Below are 12073 nucleotides of genomic sequence, written 5' to 3'. Positions count from 1 at the left end.
AAGACGCCATCCGTGCATGTCAATCTCATCCCCGCGTATTCCCAGTCCAATTAAGCTCACGGTTAGGGCAGGCTAAATTAGACAGAGTTAGGCGGCCGTTAGCCAGCGGCTCTAGCTCAACCCTGGACGTGGATCCCTGATAATGAAACGGAGATCATTGTGCGTCATGTATCTTTGATAATGTCCAAACTCGCTTACAGGGCCTTCTAACATATCGTATACGCTAAAATCAATTATCGTAGACCATCAATCCTTTGCATCAGCTCCTTGTTCATCACTCGCTTCGCTTACCCTATCACACAAGATTTATCCACTCCAGCTCCCGGCCTTCATTCATAACTTGCCCATCCATGATACCATGGACATAAGCGTGTGTAACATAGTCATAAAATACCTCTTCTTCTTTAGATGCTTCCTTTCGACGCAAGATGAACGGCATCCTGTCTCCCAACAAGACGCACGCAACATCTCCAACCTTGACACCCAGGTTTGAAAGCCCAATCATGCCCGACTGTGTGATGATACCCTTTCTGTTATGGACAACCGAATTCGCCGGGTCTTCAGTAGAAGCCAAGAGCCTTTGAGCTGATGCCTCTGCATTTTCATCGGATTGGAATCTATGGCGACCGGGGTTTCCATCATCGGCAATCGGCTCGAGGTCACCAAGTAACGCGTGGTGGGGGGCTTGCTCGTATGTCCCACTCCGGGGATGGTCCTGGCTGTTGGTGGTATCGGAGTAATATCTTGGATCTTGCCGAGCCTTGAAGACTCAGTACTTTATCCGAGGCCATGGCCCTGATCAAAGGTCGAAGGGAGTTCGCTGCGAAGAATTGGGGAAAGACTCGTATCCAGATAATCTCCGAGCGACGGCTATGGACACCGCCGTTACACCAATCTGGAACCCATTTCGATAGGGCAGGGTCTCGTTTTATCTCGGGGATTCTCAACAACGGGCTAAGGCTACCGCATTCATAGATCAAAGACCGAGTTGAGCGTCTATAGATGTCTTTGAAGGAGGATGAATAATTAGCGTTGATGCTACTTCCTAGGCCGAGGAAGGCATTCACTCGATCCCTTGAGTCGGATGCTTGTCTTGATCGGAAGAGGTTGAGAGCAAGCGGCATCAGGGTCGGCGTCTTGGAACACCGCTTGATGTAATTGAGGCCATGAATTCGGGCATAGAGATCCTTGAAGTGACAAAAAGAGACGCAGCAGCCTTTATGTCGATGCCTGTAACCGTTCTTTCATACCTGCGCAAGCATAGAGAACGGAGGCTCCAGGGTGCCACACATCAACGTGGCTTTGGGTGGTAGGACCGCCTCCTGAACCGTCCACACACGATGCCACCAAGACAGCTTGATGAGGGACAGTATTGCGGCGACTCCTTGCCCTATGAGGTCCTGGCCCGGCTCTTCATACTTGATGTCGTAGTGGTGATCGGCAGCCAAGACTTCGAGAAATGTGAAAGCCCCCATGACTGTTTGCTCGGGAATGAAGTTCTCGTTGGTTCTTGGCTTTTTGGACGCCAATTGGGAAGAATCAGAGTCCTCGGCAAAGTCGCCCAACCAGAGAACAGTTTGTGTTGTACGAGAGTAGATGTCCCTCATCAGGTTGACCTGGTGTGATTTCTCGACGTCGTCAGCCTGATTGATGCACAGGGCATCGACCCAAAGGCGTTGCTCATCATCAGGTAGCCATAGCCTCCGGAGGGCATTGAAGAGGTTGACAGTAACGGGGGTTGTCCTCCCAGCTACAGTGATGGACCGACAATCGAGAGGGTCGCCCCACGCATATGACAGAGTCTGGTAGGACGGGTCATCTGCAAGAAATGCGGTTTCCAACGTGCAGCGGATAGGGTCTTGGCTGTCTCCCGGAAGCAGATGGAGTGTCCGGATTTGGCGCCGATTCAGCTCGAGTTGGCGATACTGCGGAGGTGGCGGTGCCGGTCGCAGAGGGAGATCCCACGTGTGCCCATTGAGAGTGTGTTCATCACTGATAGGCGATCCCGACGGGGTCGCAGTTGTAGATGAGCTACTGGACGCCATTTGAGACACAATCATCAAGTTGAATGTGCAATCCGGCCGTCAAGAGGCGGAGAGGCGGGGAATATTGGGCTTGACCATGTGGAGTGGCTGTGCAAACTGAGGCTCTAAATCCGCCCCGTTGACTTTATTTTGAGCTTTATCTTATGCCTGGACCAGTCACCGACAGGGGTGGTTGGCATGTTTGTGCCTCACAAGGCAGTCTGGGTTCCGTAGTGTGAAGGAATGGCTGCCACACGGTGTAAGGACGATCACTCTCCACATCCAATATCGATGGTGTGAGAAAGTGTCTTTCAGCTTTCCACTTCGGGACCTGCTCTGTCGCTCTCGCAACAAAGTCTCTCGCCATGAGCCAAAGTCGGCGAACAGGTCCCCTCGAACCAGGGTAATGGAGTCCATGGGGAAGGGAGGAAACTCAATCAAGACACCAGCCGACGGCAGCTGGACGACGCCTCCAAGCCTAGAACGGGGCCTTTGCAGAAGCGGCTTTCAGCCTCTCAATAGTGGCTGATCGTCCCAGCCAACATCAGCGATTGTAGTGGAGGCCGACACCACAGCTGGGCGTCGATCCGAGTCAGGCTAACCGCCGCAGGCCGTTGGCTCAATCTCCTCTTGACGAGAGGGCTGACCTTGTCGACAGATTGTGAATGGTGCAGCTCTCTCTTGGCTGCAGGCTGAAGGAGCGCCACTGCACATCTCTAACGCCATCATGCCCAATATCCTTGAACAAGACTTTTCAGCTATTATTAAACCCCGAGGGAGAGGAAGCATTTGGGGGCTCCGCCTCCTCTGTTGTCCTGCAGTTTCGTCCGCTTTGATCCGCTGAAGAAGCAGCTTGTTTTGCTCCCCTCTCATGCACCGAGTGTTTCTCAGCGCTCAGCGGCAGACGACCTTTTCACATCAACAACCCATTGACCCTTTGACCGTCAGCAAGCTGCGCGACTATGGCTGAGATTCAAGCTACAGGGGTCGCAGTCGCGCCCGCGTTTGATGTGGCTGGCCCGGCTGTGACTGCTCCTGCGACGCTTCATCAACGCGATCTCTTCGGCCGCCAAAACAACTACGATTCCTGCGGCTACTACTCTCTTTTAAACAGCAGTATGGGCTCTTGCTACTTATCATCTCGAGCTTCCCATGAACTAACACAGTTGTATAGGGTGGGCTACTTGGCAATGCGGCGAAGAGGGCGCCTGGACCACGACTTGCAAGACCATCGGCTCGCACTTTGGCTGCTTTCAGAACATCTACACGACATGTTACCCCAGGACATCTAGCTGTGATAGTACAAACCAGCGTGCCCTTTGCTGGTTCGTCTGATTGATGGCCAAATTACTGCAATGAGTCGGCTAACGAGTGACTTTAGCACCGATGATATCAACTTTCCGTATTGCGCGACAGGCATCAAGCCCCTCGAAGACGGCGACGGCGACGAACTATCCATCTACCTCTGCGGCAAGACCGAACAACAGGTTCCCTTCTACGAGTCAACCGTTGTCAAGGTCACGACGGGTAGTACGACCGAGGAGCAGACACTTACCAGCATCGATACCACCAGGGGCATTATATATGTCACCAAGACGGCTGAGCCTGAACCGGATAAACCCAGCACTCCAGTCGGGGCCATCGTTGGAGGCGTTGTCGGCGGCATTGCACTCATCGCCATTTTTGGATTGGCCTTTTGGTTCCTTCGACGCAAGAAGACGCAAAACAGCAAGGAGGTTGCGACGGCGCCTGCGGCTCCTGTACCTGCACCTGGATTCCCTCCTCAGCAACAGCAACAGCAAATGGGCTACCAACAAGGCGTGCCTCCTCCGGTCGTCTACGACTACAACAACAACAACAACTACGGCGGCTATCCAGTTCAGGGCTCCCCGCCTCCTCCCAGCGATCCTCGATACAGCCAAATGCCCGTGGGCGGCATGAGTCCTCCACCTCAGAGCCCTCCCATCGAGCCTTACAAGACGGTCGCGTCACCCGTTTCTGAACTGCCCGTGACTTCTTCCCCCCACGACAACACGCCCGTGTCTGAGCTGCCCGCCGACATAGGGAATGCAAGCCACACAACGCCAAGGTAAAACGACCAAGACGGGGGAAATGAGGAGTAGGAAAACACCGGAAATGCGGAGAAAGGGATATGAGGCTGGATAAGGCTATTAACCTAATGGGTGACTCGGTCGGGATAGAGGCTTAATCGGCTGGATGGCTGACACGATCACATAATGAACTTCTTAGTTGCCGGCCATATCGTCATTATGAGCGAATGCCTGGATTTAAATATTCCCTTCTTTTCATTCAATTCTCCATCGCTCTAGGGCACCTCCTGGGGAATGCCATTTTCGAGGTGCCCTCTGAGACCCTCGTTGAAATGTGAAGATTCACCAAATGCGCAAACACCTTGCTGCACATTCAATATTGATTAATAAATTGTTTGAGTAAAAACTGCTTCTTCTCCCACCTGAGCTGCTTGTGCGCCCGTTCCATTTGGTACCCCTGTTGCATTCGCCAATGGTGGCTGGCTGAAGTGATTAAACATACTTTGCTTTCAGCCTCAAACCGTCCGCTCTCGTGGCAACTTCCGCTTGGAGGGCTTCCTGAATGTTACAGCGGCTACTCGTTTTGGGGACTAGTGATCCTGGAATTCTTATCAACTCAATCTTTCACTACAGTACCAATTTAGAGCTCATTACAAGAAGCAAACGCACCTTATGAGCGGTAAGGGAAACGTTTGTTCTTGGGGTTCGGGTAAGCTTACTTTGTGGCTGGGCTTGGGGGAGTCTAGACCACGGTCAACCAAGACAGTCGGGAAGACGTGAATGTCTGCATGATCTGGCTGACTAGTTCCTGCAATCATATTGGCTACAATGCGCAATAAGCTTACCTGACAAGTTCGCATTGAAGCACACTGACATGGAGGCTTAGCCCCTTGCTGAGCCCCAACTCGAGAGAAGCAATATTCATTAGAGATGTGGTTGCTTTTTTGACTATTTTAAGGCAATAAAGCTGAAAAAGAGTGCTTATTCTATACATAAAATGGCGAACATTTACCCATCTTCTGGAATGCTGCATGGCTCCCTGGACGTGGGCAGCAATCGCCGGCCTCGCTCAGTCAACGTGCAACTTCAACCTTAGAATAATAGAAATCGACACAAACCTCTAAAAAAGTCTCCTCGGCATCTCTGAGTATGTAAAGCGCATAAATGAAGCTTCTATCAAGCTTCAATACTTCACAACCGTATTCACGTGTACTGCGTTCTTCACACGCTGCTAGGTGTTTCTCAGTGCCATAGTATACCACTTTTAAACAGGCATGGCCGATTCTGGTTGGGGAAATTTTGAAGACACTGATTAGTACTATGCATCCGATAATATTGCTTCCTCCCCTTCTCTTGGTTCGTCATCGGTGTCCTTTCTTGTGGGGAGGTAGTTATAATCAACAGCAGCCATCAGTGTCCTTGACTGGGAGTTTTCCAAGTATGCTCTCATCAATGCAAGGGCTGCCATGCGAAATTGGTGGCTATACTGCGTCCCCTGCCCTATGAGACTCGGACTTTTTCGACTGTTCTATCAAAGTGGAATCCAACACTAGAGAAGTGTGCAAGAAACCTGCAAACTTGAACGTTCCTCAGTGCTGGCGGACTTTGGTTCTGTGCATCATATCAACTACGTATATTAGTATGAGTACCAAGGCCTTCAAGAGACTTCGAACGACCTTCATCGACCCCAAAATTGCCTGACATATTCCCCTGCTTCTAGGCTACGGTGTCCGCTTTCGGAGAATCTAGGATGCCCATGACGCTCTTATTCGCCAAAGGCTTCGACAACACCAAGGTTTCAACCTCGCTTGACATCACTAACCAACAATGGTTTACCCTCTAGATCGCGCTGTGACAGATGCACAACAAGATTTGGTTTGAAAGACTGTGTGGCCTGGATAGCCAAAATCTGACTTCAACCGGTCGATACGCCCATGTCTTCACATTCCACCAAGGGTGAGAACGGTGAGTGGACTATGAGCCCAACATATCTACCAGCTAGTACCCTCAATAGGGCTCTTGTGCATGAGATGTTATACGCAATAGAGAAAGGAACAAAGCACCAGACACTGCGTTTCGGATTCTGTTTATTTTCGGCACATCGGCTTTTCGACTATGAATATGGCCATAATTGATACTGAGACCTCGGTGTTCATCCATTCCGAGAGGGAGCCCTGTCTTACTCTTATGAAAGCGTGGCAGTGGGCGGCCTTCGGCGGCTTAGTGTTGCCACGGGCGTTTTAGAACCTCTCCTTACTGTTGAATCTATTCATCTAGAATCTCCTACGAAGTCATTTGATATACTATCGAACTCATTTACACGTCCTTATTTAACCAAAGGCCTATAGAAGTCAGGGCTATTACCATACTTGAGCACATGCTGGGAAGCCACAATGCCAATAACAGAATTGATGGGATGAAGAGAACAGGAAGCTTCAAGAAACCAGTTTAGAGGGTATGTAGTTAGTTATTCCATTGCACATAATTTAACATCGCTTATGCTTATCATCGATGCACGAATCAGGCCCTCCATAGTCAACCCTGATGGGTTTCAACACACGGAGAGTCATTGATGTTGAATGAGAGCAGAAGGAAAAGTAATTTAGTCATTGTGTCATTCTAAGAAAAAAGTCTTGATAGCTTAAACAGCTTCATTTATAACATCTTAGGTCTCACTCTCTCCTAGATCTGGTCTCTAGCCCTCGACTCGGTGCTCTGTTCGTCTAGCAATTGATAGCACCGGCACGGTACCACATCCCGGGATATTTCATCATAAGATGCATGGTTTTTATGCCATAATAGACATTTTTAGCCACCAAATGTCAAACTCACGGGAAACCAAAACAGGGCGGCATTCCAGCAGGTGTTGTCTCTGGCAGCCATTGCGAATCCCCGAGAAGCAAATACTCGGAAATGGCAAATGAAAAGCTCCAGAAACCTCTCCTTCAGGATCTTCATGCATCGATATGCAGGATAGAGTAGCTCGCCAAGCAGCCATCATTACATCGCTCTGAGCGGCTGAGCCGATGTCATGCAGGAATATCTCCTTGAAGCATTCCGGATTCTTTGGGTATGGTCAGAAAATTGCAACCCCGCGATGATTCAGCCGGATGTCTAAGATCCTTCCCCGAACCATTGGCCAATAACATTATGCTCAGGCCAATGGGTGGCGCATATCATGGGTGGCCTCAAAACGCACTCTGCGGGCTGACACGAACACCGTTGAGACCCATTGAGTTTGATGTAGAAGATTAAGATCTCTTATAGAACAGATCAAAATTAATGCCGGTTATTATCTCGTATGGAAGCCGTCATTCGACATCTGGGTATGAATTCGGCCTAACACGCTTTGAGGGCTTGGGCTACACAGGCCTTCACTACAACATTCCTCCTCATCAATTGAGTGGCTTACCCAACCAATAGTAGCACGACGATCTCCCCGTGTCTTTGAATCTGATCATGTTTGTTTACTTTGTGAGGACTGACGATCAAGGTTGTGTCACCCCTTATCCGTTCACCGGTCGAAGCAGCAATCCATTCTAGGAGCTCAATCATGTCGGCAGTTCACATTTATGTAACTCTTCCCCAGAAAGCCTCGTATTCTTAGACCGAATCTGTTTGTGGAGAGTAGAGACACGCGTCTTGGGCGTTATGGAATGGTATGACTTGAGGAAACGAAGTGTTACGTTGTAGTCACACAGCATAAGCGGGGAACCAGCTTGGGTGACACCGATTGAGCCATAATAATCCGCAGCTCGCTCTTCCCTACGATAGTAAGCTCCCCTCACTCACCAATCATTCATTGTTCGCCCACTCCTTCATCAGTGGTCAAGATGGGTGAATTTGAAGCCACCAAGCTCAGAGACCCCTACATCTTTGTCAAAGCCGATGACTTCTTCCAAGGCCTTGACTCCCCCTCGGGCGGAGTAAAGCAGCCTGCCACTGTATCCCTTCAGCCGTCAGATCAATTGCTGGACGATGGCAAGCCGAACCCTGCTGTCAGCCATGGAACCATCTTCCGCTTCAACGATGATTCCCTGCTCTTGGTCCAATTCATGCGCCCCCAAGTCTGGAGAATCCGGTTTGATCCCAACAATCGAAAGGGATCTGAGTTCACAGACTACAACAGGTGAGCTATTACACCCGTCCCTTTAACTGGCCCTGGAAATGCCATGCTGATAATTGGGAGTCGTACGATCATTCGAGATACTCTCAGCCTCCTCATCAGCACTCTCGATGCCGTTGAGAATATTGACTGGGCTGTCGAGATCATCGAAGATCCCAAGTACTACATCCTCCAATCTGTTATGAACCCCAAGACAGATCAAAGACAGGTGAAGCTTCAACTATGGATTCAGCGGGACCCCTTTCAAATCACCGCGGTCCGGGTCCTCAAGAGCCAGTCCCCGGTCGAGAAGCTGCCAGTGTTGCAGAGTTTTGATGCCACCACCAGCGACAAGCTGAAGTTGCATACTTCCAAGGGTGCTGAGGCTGCAATCATCTGGAAGACCAAACCACGGGGTCTGCAGTACCAAAGCAATGCAACTGTTCTCTCTGTCGAAAAGTCGGTCACGGCTGATTTCATGGGATTCGGAGAGCAGGGAGGCAAGCATCTCTTCAAGAAGAAGACATACATGAACTACTTCAGTGAGTGATACTAGTCCTTGGAAATCGTGGTTCTAACGCTGCCAGACTTTGACAACATGCGATATCAGAATGTCTATGGCCAAGGACCTCTCGATGACCGGGAGCCCCTGTACCATTCGGAGCCTTTCTGGATCGAAGTCGACTCTCACCCGGGATACCAGTCTCAGCTCGCCACTTTCATCGACAACTACTCTCACATCTGTGTTGATGTCGGCGTCAAGGACCAGAACTCTATCCGCGTGGCAACCAGATTCAACAGTTTCCACTGCATCATGGTGGCAGCTGACAGCATGCAAGAGCTTATTCAGTCGTACACCTCCATTGTCGGCACTCCAAGGCTCAAGCCGCGATATGTGCTGGGGTACCACCAAGGATGCTACGGTTACGACAACCAGGAGATGGTCCTGGAAGCTGTTGAGGAATACCGCAAGTGCGGTTTCCCGCTCGACGGCATGCACATCGATGTGGACATGCAGGATGATTACCGCACATTCACTATCGACAAGAGAGAGAATCACTTCCCTGATCCCGTCAACATGTTCAAGAAGCTCCGAGAGAAGGGTGTCAAGTGCTCTACCAACATCACTCCTTACATCAACTCGCTTCCCAACCAGGAGTACAGCACCCTCAATGAGGGTCTCCAGAAGGGATACTTCATCGCAGACAGCCGAGACATTGATCCATCAGCTCCCCAAGCCTACCAACAGCGCTACTTGGGATTCAGTGTGGGCAATCAGATCTTCAAAGCTCCCCAGTATGAGAAGCCACCGTACTTTCAGTCAGACGACTACGACTTCTCGCAAGTCTTCAATACCGGGAAGCCATTTCATGGCGGCGTCTTCTACGGCTGGGGAAATGGTCACCCAGGTCACTATCCAAACCTGAACAACAAGGATGTCCGCAAGTGGTGGGGGAAGCAGTATCAGTATCTCTTTGAGTGCGGCCTCGACTTTGTGTGGCAGGACATGACGTCTCCTTGCATCGCCGAGGAATACGGAGACATGAAGTCGTGAGTCAAAAGTGGCATTCACCTCTGAAAGTACTGACATAGTTTTAGTCTGCCCTTCCGACTCTTGCTCGACTCTGATGGTTGGTCTGGAGATCCGGATCGCGCAAAACAGAGAAAGGCAATCGAAATCTGGTCCTTATACAGCTACAATTTGCACAAGGCAACCTACCATGGCCTCGAAAACATCCACAAGCTCAGCCCTGAGCTCGCTTGGAGAGAGAACAGACGCAACTTCATCATCGGAAGAGGAAGCTTTGTTGGCAGCCACCGTTTTGCTGGTCTCTGGACAGGAGACAATGCTTCGACCTGGGACTTCCTTGACATCTCAGTTGCTCAAGTCTTGGCTCTTGGTATGTCTGGAATCACAATCTCTGGCCAGGATGTTGGCGGGTTCGAGTTCGTCGATGCTGAACGAGATTACGCCAACCCCGAGCTCTTGATTCGGTGGTACTGCGCATACTCTCTTCTGCCTTGGTTTAGGTGAGGCACTTGACTTTTCTCCTGTTCTTGGCTCACAGTCTTTTAGAAACCACTACACCAAGAAGCGCTACTGGGTTGATGGGCCCAAGCAAGGTCAAATGAGAAAGGACGGAAAGCAGTTTCAAGAACCGTATGCTTACCAGAAGCATTATGACGAGAACAAGGACAAGTACCAGGGACGAGAGGCCATGCTCTACCGAGCTGTTCTTCCCGTCTGCCGATACTACATCCGTCTCAGATATAGTCTCATGCAGCTGCTGTATGATGCCATGTTTGAGAACGTCATCACTGGCTTGCCCATTGCTCGAGCAATGGTACGCTCTCTGTTCCCATTCACCTCCAGAGACTGAACGAGCTAACGTCTACAGGTGGTCACGGATGATATTGACAGAAGTCTCTTCTCGGCAGACGTGAGTGCCCCCCCTTCTAGATATACGACGTACTTACTTTTTGTATAGAACCAGTTTTTCACTCGAAGCCAGTACATGGTCAGAAACGACTTGCTCGTGGCGCCAGCTCTTTTCCCTGAGAGCAAACGTCAGACTCGCAAGCTCTATCTGCCATATCCTGACAAGTGGTACCCCATGAACCTGCGTCCAGATGACCCCATCGGCGTCGCTCTTCCCTCTGCTGCTGATGGTGGAAGTCGGATCGAGTACAGTTGCCTCATCAGTGATCAGGACTCTCAGTTACCGTACATCACGCCCATGTATATTCGTGAGGGTAAGTCATCGATGTCAAAACTCTGGGGACAGTTACTAACAGGGATTAGGAGCCATCATTCCCAAGATCCAAGTCAGAGACTACATCCCCGACCCGTCTCTCACTCAACAACCGGCCAATCCGATTACTTTGCATATCTACCCAGGGAAAAACAGTGTAGGTTTACACTCAAGGCTCCCCAATTTAATTCACTTTTCTAATGCTGCACAGCAATACAAAATGTACCTTGACGACGGCATCTCCAGAGAGAGCGCCCCAGAGACACCTGTCCCGGGACTGAAGATTGGGGACTCGAAAGCGGCGGGCAAGTACTGCGAAGTCTTGATCGAACAGGTTAGTCATATGAGTTTCTCTCACATACCTATGAAGCTAATATTTCTTCAAGGCAACCGAGATTTCCAACCAAAACTCCTCTGTCCAGTTTGCGCGCACAGTGACCATCAGCTCAAAGTGGAACAAGTACGGCGACCTGTCAGACATCGTGGGCTCCAAGTACACACTGGTCTTCTGGCACGACCCGTCTGCAAATCTCAGCTCGGTCAAGGTCTCATCGGCCAACAACAAGGTTGCAAGCGACACCAACAACAATTATCGTGCCACTATCGTCACTCTGCCTGTTGCTGACGCTCACACTGAGCATGGAGTCACTATCCAGTTGATCCACGGAGCCCTGGGCTAAGCAGCAGAGAATTTTCCTCTTTCTCATCCTCCGTTATGACTTGGATATAACAGATTGCTCAATCTTGGAATCCCAACCTGTCAATGAGCCTCTGGGTGGTCACTCTTTCATCGTCATACTCACCCATCATTCGACGCAAGCCTTAGTATGTTTCATACCTTTCTACCTATGTAATACAAGCAGACTGAATGAAATTTCTCTTTATTCAACCAAGCTTTTCCACTCATATCACTGCCATTAATCTACCAACGCGAACTGATCCTGCGGCCTGGGCATGCGCTTATGGTATCCATTTCTAAGCCGTATTTGTGTAGCTTTGCGATTAGGTTCTCGGTGCTCTCTCGGACCAGCTGGTTATAACACTATATCATACTGCTTCCGGTAGCCTACATGTTTCTTTCTCCACTCAGAGATACAATCTCAGCTCGCCTTCTGGTACGATGGGTTGCACAGGGCTGAC

The 12073-nt window shown here is 50.1% G+C and overlaps 2 protein-coding genes and 1 pseudogene across 3 annotated transcripts, besides 1 other annotated feature; 2 read left to right on the top strand and 1 right to left on the bottom strand.

The window, feature by feature from the left end:
• Positions 1–1244: 1244 nt before the first annotated feature.
• On the bottom strand, positions 1245–2060 carry NCS54_01423100 (HET domain-containing protein; the record flags this gene model as incomplete). The annotated part of the gene is made up of 1 exon (XM_053159388.1): positions 1245–2060. The coding sequence occupies one exon, from the start codon at positions 2058–2060 to the stop codon at positions 1245–1247; it is 816 nt and encodes a 271-aa protein (XP_053015363.1).
• A 926-nt stretch (positions 2061–2986) lies between these two features.
• Positions 2987–4111, top strand: NCS54_01423000 (annotated as a pseudogene). Its single transcript has 3 exons — positions 2987–3140; positions 3199–3349; positions 3406–4111.
• Positions 2987–4111: a sequence feature.
• Positions 4112–7878: 3767 nt separating this feature from the next.
• Positions 7879–11613, top strand: NCS54_01422900 (Gal-mutarotas-2 domain-containing protein; the record flags this gene model as incomplete). Its single annotated transcript, XM_053159387.1, has 10 exons — positions 7879–8204; positions 8265–8722; positions 8768–9731; positions 9780–10211; positions 10258–10525; positions 10580–10621; positions 10670–10934; positions 10984–11090; positions 11145–11267; positions 11320–11613. Exons 1-10 carry the CDS (start codon positions 7909–7911, stop codon positions 11611–11613), a joined length of 3249 nt encoding a protein of 1082 aa, XP_053015362.1. The 5' UTR covers positions 7879–7908.
• Between the last annotated feature and the right edge of the window lie 460 nt (positions 11614–12073).

The sequence above is a fragment of the Fusarium falciforme genome, chromosome 12 (assembly GCF_026873545.1).
Source record: "Fusarium falciforme chromosome 12, complete sequence".
In the NCBI taxonomy this organism is placed as follows: Eukaryota; Fungi; Ascomycota; class Sordariomycetes; order Hypocreales; family Nectriaceae; genus Fusarium; species Fusarium falciforme.
The sequence above is the reverse complement of the archived record's forward strand: the minus strand, read 5'-3'. Positions and strand labels throughout refer to the sequence as shown.